The 16,979-nt window shown below is 46.7% G+C and overlaps 1 protein-coding gene across 2 annotated transcripts in view; it reads right to left on the bottom strand.

Annotated features, from left to right (window-relative positions):
• PHF6 (PHD finger protein 6) overlaps positions 1-16,979 on the bottom strand; it is a 402,720-nt gene that overhangs the window by 322,947 nt on the left and 62,794 nt on the right. For both annotated transcript variants that reach the window (XM_085607909.1, XM_085607910.1), the window contains exons 4-5: positions 16,163-16,296; positions 15,796-15,839 (exon numbers count right to left, since the gene is read on the bottom strand). In XM_085607909.1, the coding sequence (XP_085464035.1) occupies positions 15,796-15,839; positions 16,163-16,296 (178 nt within the window). The remainder of the gene's footprint in view (positions 1-15,795; positions 15,840-16,162; positions 16,297-16,979) is intronic.

Genomic DNA, 16,979 nt, shown 5'->3' with positions numbered 1-16,979 from the left:
ATCTGTGGTAGCCACGGATATTATCAACTACCTGCTGGGTGGTCAGGCGTGTGCTATGTGTCCTTTCTATTGCCCCCTGGGTTTCTGGCACCTGCATCATATCACCGGGACCTTAAATTATTTAACGATATCTCTAGAAATAGATACAAGAGGACAATAAGTACTGACGAAGTAGACCAAACTGATACCACTCTGCAACAATATGTCGATTTTAATTTAGGTTTGTTCTCCTTTGTGGGTGCTGCATTAAACAGTAGGAAAGTAAGACGATTAACTAGAGTTGTGGAAGCTGTTACCAATCAGACAGCTATGGCACTTGGGAACATTACAGAGGAGCTGCAAATTGCAAGGATTGTAGTTCTCCAGAACCGAATGGTCCTAGATGTGGTTCTGGCTGATCGAGGTGGTGCATGTCGCATCATCGGTAGCAGCTGTCGCGTATTCATACCGGATCACTCACCTTCAGTATATGACGCAATATCAAAGCTGCATAAGATTGCTGCAGAAATTCATCCAGAGACTGGTACTTGGACTTTGGCTGGATGGTTTTGGACTCTCGTTTCTGCTTGGGGCTGGAAGTTACTAACTATCCTGTGTATAACTATTACGATACTTTTTACATGCTGTGTATGTATCCAATGTGGTCCAATGCTTTGCTCCATTTGCATTTCTGTCTGTATACCTGTCAAAAGGAATATTGCAGAGACAAAGGCCAAACAAATGTTGAATAAAGAAGTGGCCGAAATAATGCTAATAGATGTACGGGATGCATATTTAGATTACCCCAGAGGAACAGATGTCTTCAGCTAATGCTAAAAGGGTCGACTGTTGTAAATTGACTGCGATTGGATTAGCATTAGCGGAATCCATCTGGTATTTAGAGGCTATCTTGTCCATTTTCTGGAATCCATTTTGTATTTCTGGCAGCCATTTTGTTTGCCATGTGCTCACCATGTGCTTTGTCCTTCTTTAGTGTTAACTGCTCTTGTAATCTGCCTAGAAATAAACTATATTTAGTATCTTCTACCTTCGCACATGCCCAGTTGAGTTTACAGCTGTTAGTAGTATGTAACTGTCAGGATGTCGGGGGGGGGGGAGGGGGGGGGGGGTTTGTGGTTATGTTTTATTTTTGTGGTAATTTAAGTATAAAACTTAGTTGTCCCTCAAGGGGACCAGGTCACATGGGAGCGGCAGGATGGTCCACCCTGACCAATCAGGGTTCATACCGCACCATAACAGGGCGGCCACAATATCGGAACCGGCGGTGATAGTATCCCTGGACGCCGCCATGGTCTTTGACACCATCGAATGGCCCTACCTTTGGGCGGTGTTGGAGAAATTTGGATTTGGCCCTAAATACATACAGTGGGTGCAGTTACTATATTCCCAACCTATGGCTCAAGTGATGGTTAATAACAAGAAGTCGACTGCCTTCAAGCTTGGCAGAGGGACCAGTCAGGGCTGCCCCCTGTCCCCGCTGCTGTTTGCCCTAGCTTTAGAACCGCTGGCAGCGTGGATACGTCAGGACCTGTGTGTAAGGGGTATGCGCTGGTCCCCAAACTGGGAGGACCGGATTTCTCTTTATGCGGACGACATCCTCTTGTACCTGTCCTCCCCAAGGAAATCACTGACAGTGGTCTTGGATATCTTTACGACCTTTGGACGGTACTCCGGCTATTCCATAAACTGGAGCAAGTCCCTCCTGTTCGCGGTGGCGGGTGAGTCCCCGATTCCACAGCGTGGGTGCCCACTGCAAATCTGCACCGAGGGGTTTAACCATCTAGGTATCTTTCTCAGTCTAGATTCCTCTCTTCGTTATTCTCGCAACCTTCGGCCCCCCTGCTTCAGCCGCGCAAAGATATTGCCAGGTGGAAGGCGCTCCCCCTCTCCTTGCTAAGGAAAGCTGCCCTTTTTAAGATGAGGTCTCTCCCCCGAGTCCTGTATGCCCTTCAGAATTCAATGGATCTGATACCACCGTCATATTTCCGAGAGGTCGAGAGCCTCCATCGGGATTTGCTGTGGAACGGTAAACCTCACATTGCTCTCGGCAAGCTTTCCCTAAATTGGTATGACGGAGGCATCAGCCTCCCAGACATACGATTGTATTATTGGGCGTCCCATCTGTCCTCCATTAACCACTGCACATATGTTCAGCCATGGGACCCGGGATATAACATGGATAGGTGGCTCCTCCCGGTTGGGACCTTTAGTAGAGCCCTTTATTCTAGGCCTCGGCGCTAGCCTCTTACAGGCCCCACTAACCATTCAGTACACGTTTGGCATGCAGCCACCAATCGCTTAGGCTGGAGACGGAAGTTGACGCTCGCAACACCGCTATGGGATTCCGAGCAACTGGGTGATCTATGGAAGAGTAAGGGATTTGACAAATGGGATCTCATAGGTATTGCATGCATAGGGGATCTGTGGGATAAATCTGATATCAAGTATTTTGCATCGCTACAGCAGCAGTATAGCCTGGCCGAATCTGTGCGCTTCCGATACACACAGGTTCGACACGCGCTTTGCACACATTTACTGCCCGGGACCACGCTGCCGGAATCCTCCCCACTGGAAGATAGGGTACTGGATGGCCATCTCCCTGACAGCACCATCTCTTTGATATATAAAAAACTGGTAAATAACATCTCGGATCCCCTCCTGGCTCTTCGGGAGAAGTGGACCAGAGATGGCATAGAAATGGACGATGAGGAATGGCAGGAGGCAGTCTTCTCTCCCAGGGTTGTAGCGATATCAGCTCGTCTCCGTCTCGTCCAATTAAAAATCCTTCACCGGGTCTATGTAACAGGGCCCCAACTGGTACGAATGGGAAGGGCGGAAGAGGGAGCCTGTAGGCACGGCTGCGGCCAGCTGGGGACCTTTTTTCATATACTTTGGGAATGTGCGCAGATCCTACCCTACTGGCGAGCCGTTCATGACATTATCAATACTGTTCTGTCAGCGCAGCTCCGAGTGGAGGCCTGTAGGTGTCTCCTGAACATTTGGGAGCAGACTGACTTGAATGTCTGCTTGATGCGGTCGGAGACTCTGGGGTTAATGTTTGCCAAGAGGAATATTGCTCAGCGGTGGGAGGCATCGGATCCGCCCACGGCACGGGAATGGGAGAAAGACATGGATTGGGCAATGTTTAGAGAGAAGACTGTGTATGTGTCACGTGGATGTCCCCAAAAATGGTCTTGTGTGTGGGGCTTGTGGAACTCCTATCGATGAGATATTTGTCAGCCCCCCTTAACCCCTGCATGTGACGATCCCCCATCGCCCTAGACCTTCCATTAAGCATGATTGTATCTTGTGTATTGCCTTCTGCACCGCTGATGCCCATTGATCTGATCCTCCTGTATGGTGTTGCAAATGCTGATGTTTAGTTTTGTTTGTTAAATAATAAAAAATATATTATAAAAAAACAAAAAAGTCAGATAGTCTCAAGCCCAGCTAAATGGTGTAAAATTATTTAACCTCTGCAGAAATGTGAAACCCCTACTTGCATCCGGCTCTAGGATTTATGGAGGTTGACCTTAAGAGCAAATTCTGTTGAAAAGTTCTTACATTCTTGATGACGCACGTTTGATCAGTGGGGGCAAAAATTAGAATCAGGTTATCTGCTGTCTAACGAATTAGGGACCATTTTGGAATTGATATTCAGAAGCATTAATGGGCAATAGGAACCGCATGAAGCACGGGTCCCTCCTAGATTTCAAGAAGACCAAGATTGCTGTCTCAGATCTCAAGGTGGAATCTTTCCCATTTCAGAGCTCATAATATGTACCTCTGTAAGTAGGTGGGCCAGTTGGGCTGCTACGATTTTATGAAATGTGGGAGTAAAAACATGGGGGCCAGAGGCTTTAGCAGTCCTCCGGCGTCTAATGGCTCTCAAAACTTCTCTTGTTAGTGGAGTTTCTATACTTTTTTTAAATACATTTTCTTTCTTGTGAATAAAGAAAAACAGGAAAAACAACATTAATATATGCATTTTGGGTCTATATCACACAATATTAATAAACAGTGTAATACTATTCTATATAAGGATAATGTTACTTACCCAGTAAGCATCTGTTCCTGGCATGTAAAGCTGTACATTCACATGCTTTGCATCCTCCTGCCATGTAGTGTTGGTTCCGGATGTTTGCAAGTTGTTTTTCTTCGACGAAGTCTTTCCCTAGTCACGAGGTAAGGTGACTCCTCCTTTCGGTGATTATGCGCATGGTCATAGACTCCATTGTTAGATTGTTTTGCCGTAAAAGGGTGAGAATGGAGTGAGTAAGTGTAGTATAGGGATGTCCAGAGAATCTAATGGCAATTGGACCTTGATAAATATGGGGTCTGTAGGGGAAGCCTTATATTTTTTGTCAACCCTATATGCATGCTCTTACTGGGGGCTTAAAAATAACATCAGCGTGTTTTATCATGCCTTTAAGCATGGGAAGTGTTTGTGATGACCTGTGTGTGGATCCTAAAGTTTGTAACAAAAAGGTGCCGACCTTGGCCAGAATGCAGAGGTCGTGCCGAAGCCTTGTGTTTCTTCGGAAAAGTTTGTGGGGGCAAGGGGTCTTCGGTACTCATGTCACGGGGCTCCCTCCTCCTCTGCCGCGGATGCTCCAACGTCTTCCTGACCGGAGTCTTCACCGAAGATGTCCGGCGTGTATGTACAAGCTTTGATGCTGCATCTCTCGATGTCGAGTTCGACGATCGTGAAGAGTTTTCTTTGATCGGAACGATCTGCAAGCGTCACAGTCTTCTTCTTTGTGCTCTGGAGACAAGCACAAGTTGCACACTTCGTGTGAGTCAGTGCCAGGGTACTTGGCACCCCGGGGAGAATTTAAACGGAGTCTGATCCATCGACGGGGAGCTGACTCAGCGCAGTTAGGCCAGAAGGCCGTCTACGAAGCTTTCAGATCGAAAAGTCGGTTCCGTTGTCGAAACAAAACGCGGAGAAGTGAGAAACGCGTACGGAACAATACTGCTGAGGGTAGAGAGGATTGCGCGCCAGGTGGAACCTGAAGAACGGTTTCGAACAGGAGTGCAGCAATACACGTCCGAACCCAATGGCGTAAAAAAACAATCTAACAAACACTAGACGGCAGGAGTATGCAAAGCATGTGTATCTAAAGCACACATGCCTCGAACAGTTTCTTTACGTTACACTTGGCTACAACCAAAAAGTAGATGCCACTCACAGCAAGGATCTAATAGCATTAGTTCTCATCATATCTGCTTGGGACTCTTACCGGCCACCCAGATTTGCGATGTTTTTTGTGGACAGCTCCTAGTCTCACATTTTGGAATCTCAAGGGTTGTGGCATCTTTCCATACCATTCTTTAATACGGAGAAGTGCTGGCCTCCTCAAGTCCTGCGCAAGGTCTCCTTTCCTCAGTGTGAAACCCAGCCTCATGAGATTTTATCTCATCTCCTGTGAAACTCTCATCCAGTATGTTTAATAAAACCATCTTAGGGTGCAGATCGATCGGCCATTTCAGTATGGCACGGAATATGCAAATGATCGCCTATTAGAAATGGGATGAGGACAGGCGCAGATCATATGTAGGAAGTCTCCTACTACAGCCCATCTCAAACAATCATGCATCAAAAACACACAGTCAAGCAGTAAATTGTGATAAATTCTCATCTTAGACTAGTTAACCTTCAGCCCAGAGTACTGGCCAAACAAACTACTGTCTGCACTAAGGGGCCTAAGGTTGAAGTGTTGGTTAGCAGACTAGGAGGTTGTCAGCATACATCAATATTTTATCCTACAGGTTTTTTGACCATCGAAACCCATCAATTATCTCGGATTGATGGACCGAAGGATCAATTGCAAACAATAAAGAGGATGGGGGCATTCCTGTTGTACCTTCATCTCTAATGTGAACGAAGATGATAAAGTCCCACTGACCCCTATTTGGGCACTGAGCCCTGTGTATAGTATACAGGTGTAAGCCATGAAATAGTTTCCAAAGCCTATATACTCTTAAAGCATAACAATTTAATTGCTGGGGATAGTATTGAAAGCCTTTGAGGTCAAAGAGAGCGGCGCTAAGGGAATGCTTAACCTATGACCCAGAGATAGCACATTTGAAGCCCAGCAGAGCTTATGTCTAGTTGCTCAGTGTGACATAAAGCCACTTTGGTCAGGTGATTAAGAGCATTTATCACCGTGGTGAGGTGAGTTACCAGATTCTTTGCAAGGATTTTTGTTTCTGAGTCTCTTAGATAGATTAGGAAATATGAATCCTGCCTTTCACAGCGGGTTGCCTGGTTTAAGGATGTTGGTTATATGTGCCTCACATACTTATGGTGAGATTTCTAGGAGCGGTTGCACCGGCGATGCATTTATAAAATTCTGTTGGTAATCCGGTAGGAGCTGGGGATTTACCTGAGAAGATCTGTTGAATGAGATGTAGTGGTTGTTGCAAGGGGCGGACCTGATCTATCACAAGTGTAGTCAACCAGACAGGCGACTGAAGTCTCCACCCAGTACATTATTAGCGGGCCTTCCAAAAGGATCAATCTTAATAAGAAGCTCTTGCATTATGGCGGTGGTGCATAAACAGAACAAACTGTAAGGTGTTGGTCATAGAGGGTGCTGTCAATCATCACACATCTCCCATCAACATTCCCCCAAATGTCGGTTAGAACAAACAGGAGGTGCTTATTTATAAATATTGCCAGCTCTCTTTCCCCCGTCAAATCCAGAGAGAGCCACTGTAAAAAAAAAAAACATCAGACAGCAGCAGAAAACTCACATTACAGTTTTCTTTTGTATTAAAAAATTATTCGCCCATTTGGCAGAACGAAGAAATGTCCCTCTTTGGTGTATTCTGACCCTGAAGGACTAACTGCACCCCTTCTTCTCAATACTTTGCAACATGAAGCATTTGTCATAGAATTACCTCCTCAAACTCCCCAAAAAAACACAAAGAAGATAAAAACAAGAAAACCAATTAGAAAGTAAATGGTGTGTATGCCGCTCTTGCCCTTGGCTGCATATGAGAGTTTAAGAATGTATGGCGGGGCCTCCACTCCCTCTCGCACACTTGGGCCGGCTACATCTCCATTACCCAGTTTGTGGATCTCAACCAGCAAAGGGAGTGGGAGGAAGACACCCCCAAACCCAAAACGGGTCCTACTCTTATTTCAATGTGCTACTTCTTCTACAGCTGAAGACTTTCAACTTCGTTATCAGTGCATAGCTCCCAGTGTATGTATCTGCGTTCCAGTGGATCGTCTTTCTTGGCGACATCGTCTGGCTCGGAGTCAGTGATCATAGAATCGTAATCAATGGTCCATCTTGAGGATGTCCTGCCCTACTGGTGGCCACAGCAACTATCCCCATGGGCCAGTTCATCATGACAATAACCATGAAGTGATCCAACATCATCTGCTGACCTCGCCAGGCTCTCATCAGATTTAGAAGCCTTATGGTTACAAGAATATAACTTAGTCTTGGAGAGGTATTGTGCGTTTGAGGAAATGTGAACGGCCCAAAGTTAAAGGGTGACAATATCTCCACATATCGATCAGTCCTAGATATAAAAATGTCCCCTTCAGTTGTCCAGATCTTCACATTTAGCATTGAGAACTATTTGATATTCCTCGAGATGTGATATGTGTCCCTGCAATCGTTCACAATCGACCTGTCAGTTCATGTTCTCCACCTCAGTATGGACTCTATTCCCCAACTCAAGCACATCTCCTTTAACGCCTTAGAGGTTGCTCTAATTTCAGGCAGTATATCTCTGTCAGAGCCTTACGCTCTGCCCAAACCAAACAGGCTGCTTTCCCCTGGTTGCTTGGAACTTGGCAGCGCACACAGTGTATTCTGTCATAACTACCAGGGCCCCACATGGGAGAGGAGCTTGTCGGGCTACAACATGGCCGCACTTGAGTAAGCTCCCGGAATCCTGCAATAATAACCTTCATTATCCTGCAGCATCAGGTGACATAAAAGGTAGAATACTTTTTGGGGCAGAGCAGTCGTCATTTTGGTTGCGGCACAGGAGCTTGCGAGCCATTAAACACACCAAAAACGGCAGAGACAGATCTTGGCTGGCGGCCGCGGCGCGGCCTAGGAAAATTGTCGGAACGCGAGGCGAGGAAGGAGGGGCCTGGAGCAGGCCAGCTGACGTTCCAAGCTGAGGTGTGCGCTTCTTACGGAGACGAGGCGCCACTGGCAAACAACTTGAAGCGACATTGAACAGAACGGTCAGAGATCTTCACATCCCCGACAGAGCTGTAGCGAGGACTCGGGCAGAGGGGAGGTCGGGCTGAAGCTGCAACCGAGACACAGGTGAGGAAGCGCGGCCTGCCTCTGCGGCCTGTCCTTGTTCTGCCCAGCCCAGATCTGCGTGACTCAACTGCAACGGAGCCAGAGCCCAGCTCAGTCCGATCTCATAAACTGATGCAGTGCGGGGGAGGTCTGGACCAAATTACTTGTTAGGCAATACTCAGTGGTCCCCCCTCTGGTGTTATAATTGATGGGGTAGGCATACAGCCTAGGATCTTCAGCTCTAAACCCGGAGATTTTAACAATACACTGGATTTCTGTGCAGCTTCCCCTTACTAGGCCACTTCGATCGGGGAGATCAGCTGCAACACCCTGAGCCTGAAAACTGCTTACACGACAAAGCATAGAAATAGCAAGGTGCGGATAGATTGTCCCCACCCAGTAGACTATCCCAAGAGCTGGGCAGAATGACTAAAGAGAGCCATGGAGAAACCCAATAAAGCGTAATCAAAACTGCAATTTGAGCCGCAGAAATCAGCTAGAGAGCAGGATGCAGACAAGGCCGCTTTTGAATCTGGTTCGGAGGCGGGAGAGCCGGATGAGGACCTTGAATTAAAACAAATCCTGGCAGCTATGCAAAGAAGCTTGTCCATGATTGACAAGAAAATTGACGCATGGACAGAATGTCGGAGCATCTCGACAAATGCGCAGAAAGGCTTGATCTCGTGGAGAAACGGGTCTCGTATGCTGAAGACACCCTGAACACAAGCTTGCTGGCGCATAGTAAAATGGACAGGCTCCTGCAATCGATACAGGCCAAAGCAGGGGATTTTGAGACAAATATCCCTAGTATAACTGTTTGTGGAACAACTATTAGTCTCGCTCTTGGGCAGAGAAATCTTCTCCGATGTATTTATTGTGGAACGCGCACACTGCTCCCTTACGCCTCGGCCGGTCCCGGGAGCCCCTCCAAGACCTATAATTGCGAGACTGCTCAACTATAGGGACCGAGATGCTGCCCTCTGTAAAGCCAGGGAGCTGCGCATGCTGCGATACGAAGGTATGGAAATCTCCTTTTACCCTGATTTCACGCAACAAGTTCAGGAAGTACAGCGGCTTTTTCTCCCAGTTAGACGCAAGCTTTGTGACCTTAATCTAGAGAACAACATGATCTACCCAGCTAAATTGTGCATACAAGCAGATGGCAGAACCCATATTTTTTCTGACCCAAAGCAGGCAAGATGGAGGCAGATCTCGCCAGGAGTCTCCCCGCTCACCTACATCCCAGAGGGTGGAACCCCCGGAGACAGAAGAGCAGTGACAGTAATTGATAAAGTAGCAGATTGTCTGAGAAGAGATCCCCCTCTGAGGTATGGTGGGATGTGACTGTGGGCTCGGAGAATGCTGAATGGGCCACCGGCCCACTTGAATATAAAAGAAATAGAACAATACAAGAGGTGGAGTAACTTTTACAATGTTCCTGCTTGGACTAACTGTTGGGACTAGACATACTGAATAAGCATAGCTCCTCACGCAACCAGAACATTCAAGACTACGCAACTGCCTTGGAATTATTAGGCATACGCAATGGTTGTGTCCCATTTTCTTTGTATGTCAATAGGTGTTGCGCACTACCCCAGAGGGCTTGCACGATTGAAGCATTTCTGTACAGTTGCACTTCAATTGTTCTTTTTGCATTTGTCACCCAGAGTGGGGCGGGTATGCCTAGACGTGGGTCCCGTGCACTCCATGCCACTGGTATCAAGCTATCTTGGCGGATACGGGCTGAAAGCCCGAATCCGGTCCTAGGATGCTTGTATCCAGTCCAGGAAGGACCTGGCCTGGCAGTTCGAGCTGGACTGTTCCCATTGGGCGCAGGGTCAAGACTGATTTGCATATGGCTGGGTCAGAAACTGGAATGGTGAAAAACAAAAAGATGGATTTCGGCCCAGATCTCTGTACTGGGGTGAATGTAAGACATTGTTCTGCATTCTGTGCATCAATTGTTCTTTTTGCATTTAAGGCAGACCTAGCCACCTCTGCTGAAGAATGTTTTGTTAACAATATAGGCTCAGTTGACAGGTTCAGTACTATCTGGGAAACATTTAAGGTTTTTATCAGAGGGGTTGCCATCTCTAAGCACGCAAGGGTACTCCGATCAATTAGAAATAGACTAGAGGTTCTGGAAAAAGAGATTAGCGGAGCTACAGCAGGCATACCTTCAAAGTGGAGAGCCACACACTCTAGATGACATTAGAGATACCCTGAAAGACTATCAGGAAGAAGCAGATAGTGAAGTAAAACATATGAGCAAGTATGCAATAGCAAGAGCTTATGGCGAGGGAGAGCGCCCCAGGGCGATTTTGGCTACTATTAAATGACGTAAAAGGGAATCTGGCGCTATCACTGAAATACTAGGGGAAGACGGGAATCTGATACTCGAGACAGTTCTTATAGCGGAGAAATTCAGCAGATATCACACACAACTGTATGGCTCAAAGCTAGATCCGGACGATGAATGCATTAAGGACTACCTCGAGCATATCAAGCTGCCATGGCTTACTGTAGGAAACTGGCTTTATATATACTACACCAAAATAAGGTATAGTGTGTATAGAGTACAGGTGACCCCAGAGGTTATAGTTAGATAGAACCTTACTCTCTATTGGTGTGATAGAGTGGTCGAGCAGGAACGCAGTATCAGAGGACAGTGTTAAGCATTTGATGTACACACTCAGTCAGCAAATGAATTCACACACTCAAGAACTGAACTCTAGGCCAATTGTTTTTGTATAAAAAATATACTGTTTTATTTTTAGAACCAAGCAAGCCTGTCACAGGTAAGCATTAAATACTTTACAGTAGTAAGTTGCTGAATGTAGAACAGTTTGAAAATGCAATAGGAATTGTACTTCTGTTTGATTTACAGGGGATGCAGTAGGTTGCAATACTTAGCAAATACGGTAAATTGAAATTAATAGGCTTTTTCAGTAAATTAAAGGTAAGTTACTTTTTATGTTACTTTTCTAACTCCGTGCTGGATACCTAGTTTCAGCACTGGGACATTTTCTGCAAGCAGGTAAGTAAATACGTTTTGGGTATTCGTGCGATTTTTAAAGAATATTTTTAGATTTCAAAACTCCACACTTTAAAACTTTTTGGAAGAAAATTGTCAATGTTATCCTAAGGAGGAAAAACAGGTTATTTGTTCACAGGTAAGTTATCGACTGTGGGAGTTAAAGTTCTGGGGCTAGACTCAGGGGTCCCCCAGGGTCAGCGAGGCACTCTTGCTACACCCTCAGTGGCACTTGGGCGGCCGGGTGCAGAGTGTTGAGGCCCAATGTTATCCAATAGGGGATAGGAGTCCTCCGGTTGGTGGCTGCTGGCAAGCAGGCCACTGGGTTGTGGGAGCAAAGCTCCTAGGGTTTAGGTCAGGAAAAATGGGGAAACAAAGTAGCTTTAAACAAAAGGTGCACCCTCAGCGGCACTGATGCGGCCAGGAGCAGAGTGCTGTTTCGACGTCGGGGGCCCAGTTGTTTTCAATGGTGAACCTTCGGTTTGCAAAAGCACTGCAGGCAGGGAGACGAAGGACTTCTGGGTGCGACCATCACTTCGAGAGTAAGTTGAGAAGTTAGGGGTTGGTTAGGCACCGTCGGTTTGGGCACACAGGGCTGTGGGGCGTTGGGTGCAGGGGTGCCTATAGGGGTCAGATCTTCTTAACAGCTCCTGGTCGCGGTTAGGGGGACCTTCTGGATTTAGACTGCAGGCGTCGGCTGGAGGCTTGAGTCAGGTATGGGGTCGCCGGATCTCGGGTCAGAATCGTCGGGGTGCCCTCCTCGTGGTGATTTCCCACTCGAGCTTGGGCCAGGTGAGGCGGGTGCAGAGTGGGCTGGATTCGCGTCTCCGGCTGCTGCCAGAGGTTGCAGTTGAACAAATCCAGTGTTCACGGGAGAAGCAGTCTTTGGAAGTGAAGGCAGGCAGGTCCTCCGGGGTTTTTTAGGTTGCTGGCTGCAGGACACACCGGGATTTCGCAGAAGCAGGTTCGAGGGGAGACAGGCCTATAGGACTGGGGCCAAGTCAGTGGGCGTCTTCCTCTTGTTAGCTGGCTGCATGGCTGTTTGGTCCGTCTTCTTTTCTTCTTGTCGTTTCTGGATCTGAGGAAGAAGGGTTCAGGGTGCCCCCTAAATACTAGATTTAGGGGCGTTAAAGGTAGGTAGAGGGCAGGGATCAATGGGTCCCTTCCCTGGGGTGGGTACACCCACTATTGTGCCACCCTCCAGTGGGAGGGGGCATGAGCCTGCTCCTGGTTGGTTGGGTCCCCCCATCCTCAAGATGGTGGGGACTCAGAGTTGTGCTTCACCTCGCCTCCCCCACCTGAGGAGTGGAGTTGGACACACCTCTTTCCCTCACTTGTTTTTCCCGCCGGTTCTCCCGCCCAAAGTGGGGGGTAGAACCAGTGGGGACCAGTTGCTGAAAGTAGCAAATGGTCTGGGGAGGCTCACAAAGGTAGCATGCCTTTGAAGCTTCCCCTTCCTGAACCCTGCCCATCCGGGGGGAGGAGGTTTGGCACCTCGTCCCAGGATGTGCATTGTTTCAAGCCCCCGAGAGCAACAGGGTCTCGACCTAGGGGTCCAGAAACATCTCTGTCGGTGGCAGCATAAGCAGCCACTCAGTCGGGTCACTAGAAGTTGGTCGAGTTTCAGGGGGCATCTCTAAGATGCTCTCTGTTGTGCTTTTTACATTAAATCCCACACTGGCATCAGTGTGGGTTTAATGTGCTGAGAAGTTTGATACCAAACTTCTCAGTTTTCAGTGTAGCCATTATGGTGCTGTGGAGTTTGTAATGACAAACTCCCAGCACCATATACTCTGAATGGCAGCACTGCACTTACAATGCCCAGGAATGGACTGTGGCACTTTAGGGGTACAGGGCTCATGCACCTGTACCCTCACCACTGGCATAGTGGACCCAGCTAGAGGGGTGACTCATCTATGCCAGGGCAGTGGTTTGTAGGCATGGCACGCAGGGATGTGGGCCATGTCGACTCTTCACTTTGTTCTGCACCAAGACACGCAGCCTGCAAAGGCAGTGTGTGAGTGTCAGGGTACAGGACCTCTAAGGGTGGCACAGTAAGTGCTGCAGCCCTTAGAGCCCTCATCTGGTCACAGAGCCCTGGGTACATGTGGTACCATTTACCAGGGGCTGACCTGTGGCCAGAGATGCCAAGTGGGTTTAGGTTTCAATGCAATTTTAGGTAAGGAACATATGCCCTGGGTACCTGATTAGCAGGAGCCCAGGGCACACTCAGTCAAAGAACATCAGCAAATCAGCAAAAGGTGGAGGCATACCATGCAGAAAGAGGGCACTTTCTCACACTCACCAACTCACATAGAGAGTACCTGATGGCTCTATTGAATTTCGAGCAGCTCTGCAGTCTATGAGGAACTGCAGCGCCCTGGGCTCGGATGGCCTGGCTGTAGCCTATTATAAAGCATTTGAGGACTTACTGATACCACACCTGGCCACCTTATTTGAGGAGAGGGTTGAGGCTAATATAATGCCACCTACTATGGGAGAGGCCTTGATAATTGCGATCCTTAAACCAGGGAATTCGGCAAACGAATGCTCCTCTCACAGACCTTTGTCACTAATAAATGTAGACACCAAACTATTTGTTAGAATATTGGCTAATCGCTTAGCCCCTATCGTGCCTATGCTGGTTGGGACAGAGCAGGCTGGTTTTGTTCTGGGGCGATGCCTCACCTATAATCTCAGAATGGAATTTGGAGCTATTCAGAACATTAATCCAGAGGTCAAGGCTGCTGCAGTCGTCTTAGACGCAGAAAAAGCTTTCGACTTGGTTGAGTGGACATTTATGAAAGCAGTGCTCAGACGACTTGGAGTTGGAGAAATGTTTATGCGAATGGTGGTGGTACTGTATTATCCACCTGTTTCTAGGGTCAGGATTGGAAATGTGGTTTTACTCCTACTATTACAATAGCCAGGGGCACCAGGCAGGGATGCCCGCTATCTCCCCTACTCTATGCCCTGGTTGCTGAACCTTTAGCTTGTGGTCTAAGGGAATACCATAGACACAGAGGCCTGGGATTCCCCAGTTGATTCTTTCCACCTATGCTGACGACATGTTATATGTCTGAAATCCAGGGGAGAATCTTACGCCAGTGCTCACAGAGGTAGTGAATTTTGGCGCCATATCAGGCCTTAAGGTAAACTGGTTAAAGTCTATTATCTCCCCGTTAACCACTGCCATGACCCCAGTGGAGCTCAACTTTCCATTACAATGGTCCACAGATTTGTTGCGATACCTGGGCATATAGGTGCATAATGACCCCAGTGTAGTATTTTCTGAGAACTATGGGAGAGCTATTGCTAATCTGGAGGAAGACGTTGATAGATGGATTCGGTTGCCTCTCACGTTGATTGGGCACATCTCATTAATGAAAATGATTGTCCACCCATGATTCTTGTATCTGTTTTTGAATATCCTGATGATTCTTCCTAGGCAGACACTGGCATTCATTAGATCCTTACTTGTCAAACTGGCCTGGGCTGGAAAGCAGCCCCGAGTTCGGGTGGATACTCTGACGCTGCCATACTCGATGGGGGGACTTAATGCAACGGACTTCGATTTGTACTATAGAGCAGCACAATGCTCACAGGCTCAATATTGGGTACAAGAGACACAGCAGCTGCCACACCTGCACATTGAGGCGGTTGCTGCTAACCCTTTCTCGCTCCCGCAGATGTTATTTCGGACTCCCTCCAGAAGGGCGGGGATATTGGATTCTATAAATTCTACAGTAAATGCATGAAATAACTTGTCAAATAGACAGGCAGGTGCACTATTATATTCTCCTCAGATACCGATAGAGTGGTGCCACTGGTTCCTGACGGGACACGACAGAGAGGCAGCAGTCGCTCTGAAAAGCTTAGGTATTACGCAGATGGGCAACCTGTTTCTGGACAGTGAGGTGCGTAAGTGGGACGATGTAGTTACAGAGGGACAGGCACCCACCCCTTTAGAGCAATGCCACTTTCATACAACTAGACACGCATTGCGAGACCCGCTTGGTGAAGATTTGGCGGACCCTATGGAGATCACTTCACTTACTTGCATTTTACGATCTCCTCCTCCTCCCAAACTAGTTGCTGCTATTTATAACCATACTCAAGGTGCTAGGATAGCTGCATTCAATAAGTCTAGACAGGACTGGCAAGGCGAACTAGGCACACATATTGACAATGGAGTCTGGAGATACTGTTACGAGATGACTAGACGTATCTCACTACATGGTAAACAGCGACTTATCCACTTCAAATACCTTAACAGGGTACACTACACCCCAGAAAGACTGAAGCGTTATGGTCTCAGGGAATTGGCCCCTTGTCCACGCTGTGGCGAGGAGGTGGTGGGATTCTTGCATGTACTGAATATACAACTTGGCAAAATAAGATTTCGCTCAAAATGACTATTTAACGAAAGTAAACAGGCCATTTTTAGAGAACATGCAAACATATATTTTTTATTTTTACCTTCAGAGTTATGTGCCGATTTCCTGTGCTTTCGACAATAAATCCTGTGAATAAAGCAGTTGTAAATTTATTGAGAAAGTTTTTAAAGCAAAGCTTTTACCTTTGTAAAAAAAAAAAAAAAAAAAAAAAAAAAAAAGCCACTGCATATTCTCACTCTATTACTACAATCGCTTGCATCAGCTTCATTAGCTACTGGGATGGCTATCACTTTATCTATCAAAACAACTTTTACAATCATTTGATTCACAAGGAAGTCACTTTGTATATTAAACGTTTAAAAACATGAATTGCAGGCATGGCAGAAAACTAATGTGACTTAAGAAAAGTGATGTAGAATGAAAAGAAATGTTTTACAAAAGAGCCTTACATGTAGACACCATCTGATGCTTTTTCCTTGATTTGGGCCTTATCATGCAATGCACAGAAGTAATGATATGTTTTTTGACACGTTTTCACTTCACATCCTATTGTTGCTCCTGGATAGTGACATAATGAGCACATCTGTAAATTGGAGAAAGAAAACAAACATGGAAAGCTAGCAGGAGACAAGCATCTCATTCCAACTAAAGCAGACATCTAGTGAATCCCTGCAAAGATGAAATTCGGTGAGATGGTTTCAAACTGATTGCAATTTACGTAATTTATATGTGTACATCATCCAATGCTGCAACAATAGATTTGCTGCGCCAAGATCGGCCTAAAAAGTAAAAATGAAGAACTCCAACTCAGGACCAGGAATCTTGTAAATTTCATCAAACAACTGAAATGGTTAGGTTGCTGCCATTAGTACAAGGCATGTTCAGTGACGGTTACGGCCTCTCCGCCATACAGATTTACGTCTTGTTTGGCTTTCATTTAAGTAGCTATGGTTTATTTTTTGAGACTCATTGAGATGTGGATATATGGTTTTTCGTATCCGAGGACCAAATCCTGACATCTTCACCGACTACTTACACATCTTGAAGATGAATTACACAGATCTATTAGGGGTATAGGGGCTGCAGGGGTATGTGTGTGTGTTATCACGGAGTAAAGTGATCATCATGGTATCCAATTATATGTCATATCTGTCCTATGCTTCCTGTACGAGGCTTGTGCAGTCTAAAGAGATCTGTTAGAAGTGTGACTAAGGATGGTTACCTTGATGGCAACGTCTTAAGCCACACATTAATAGACCTCGCCTA

This window comes from Triturus cristatus, chromosome 5_2 (genome assembly GCF_964204655.1).
Source record: "Triturus cristatus chromosome 5_2, aTriCri1.1, whole genome shotgun sequence".
Taxonomy (NCBI): Eukaryota; Metazoa; Chordata; class Amphibia; order Caudata; family Salamandridae; genus Triturus; species Triturus cristatus.
The sequence above is the reverse complement of the archived record's forward strand: the minus strand, read 5'-3'. Positions and strand labels throughout refer to the sequence as shown.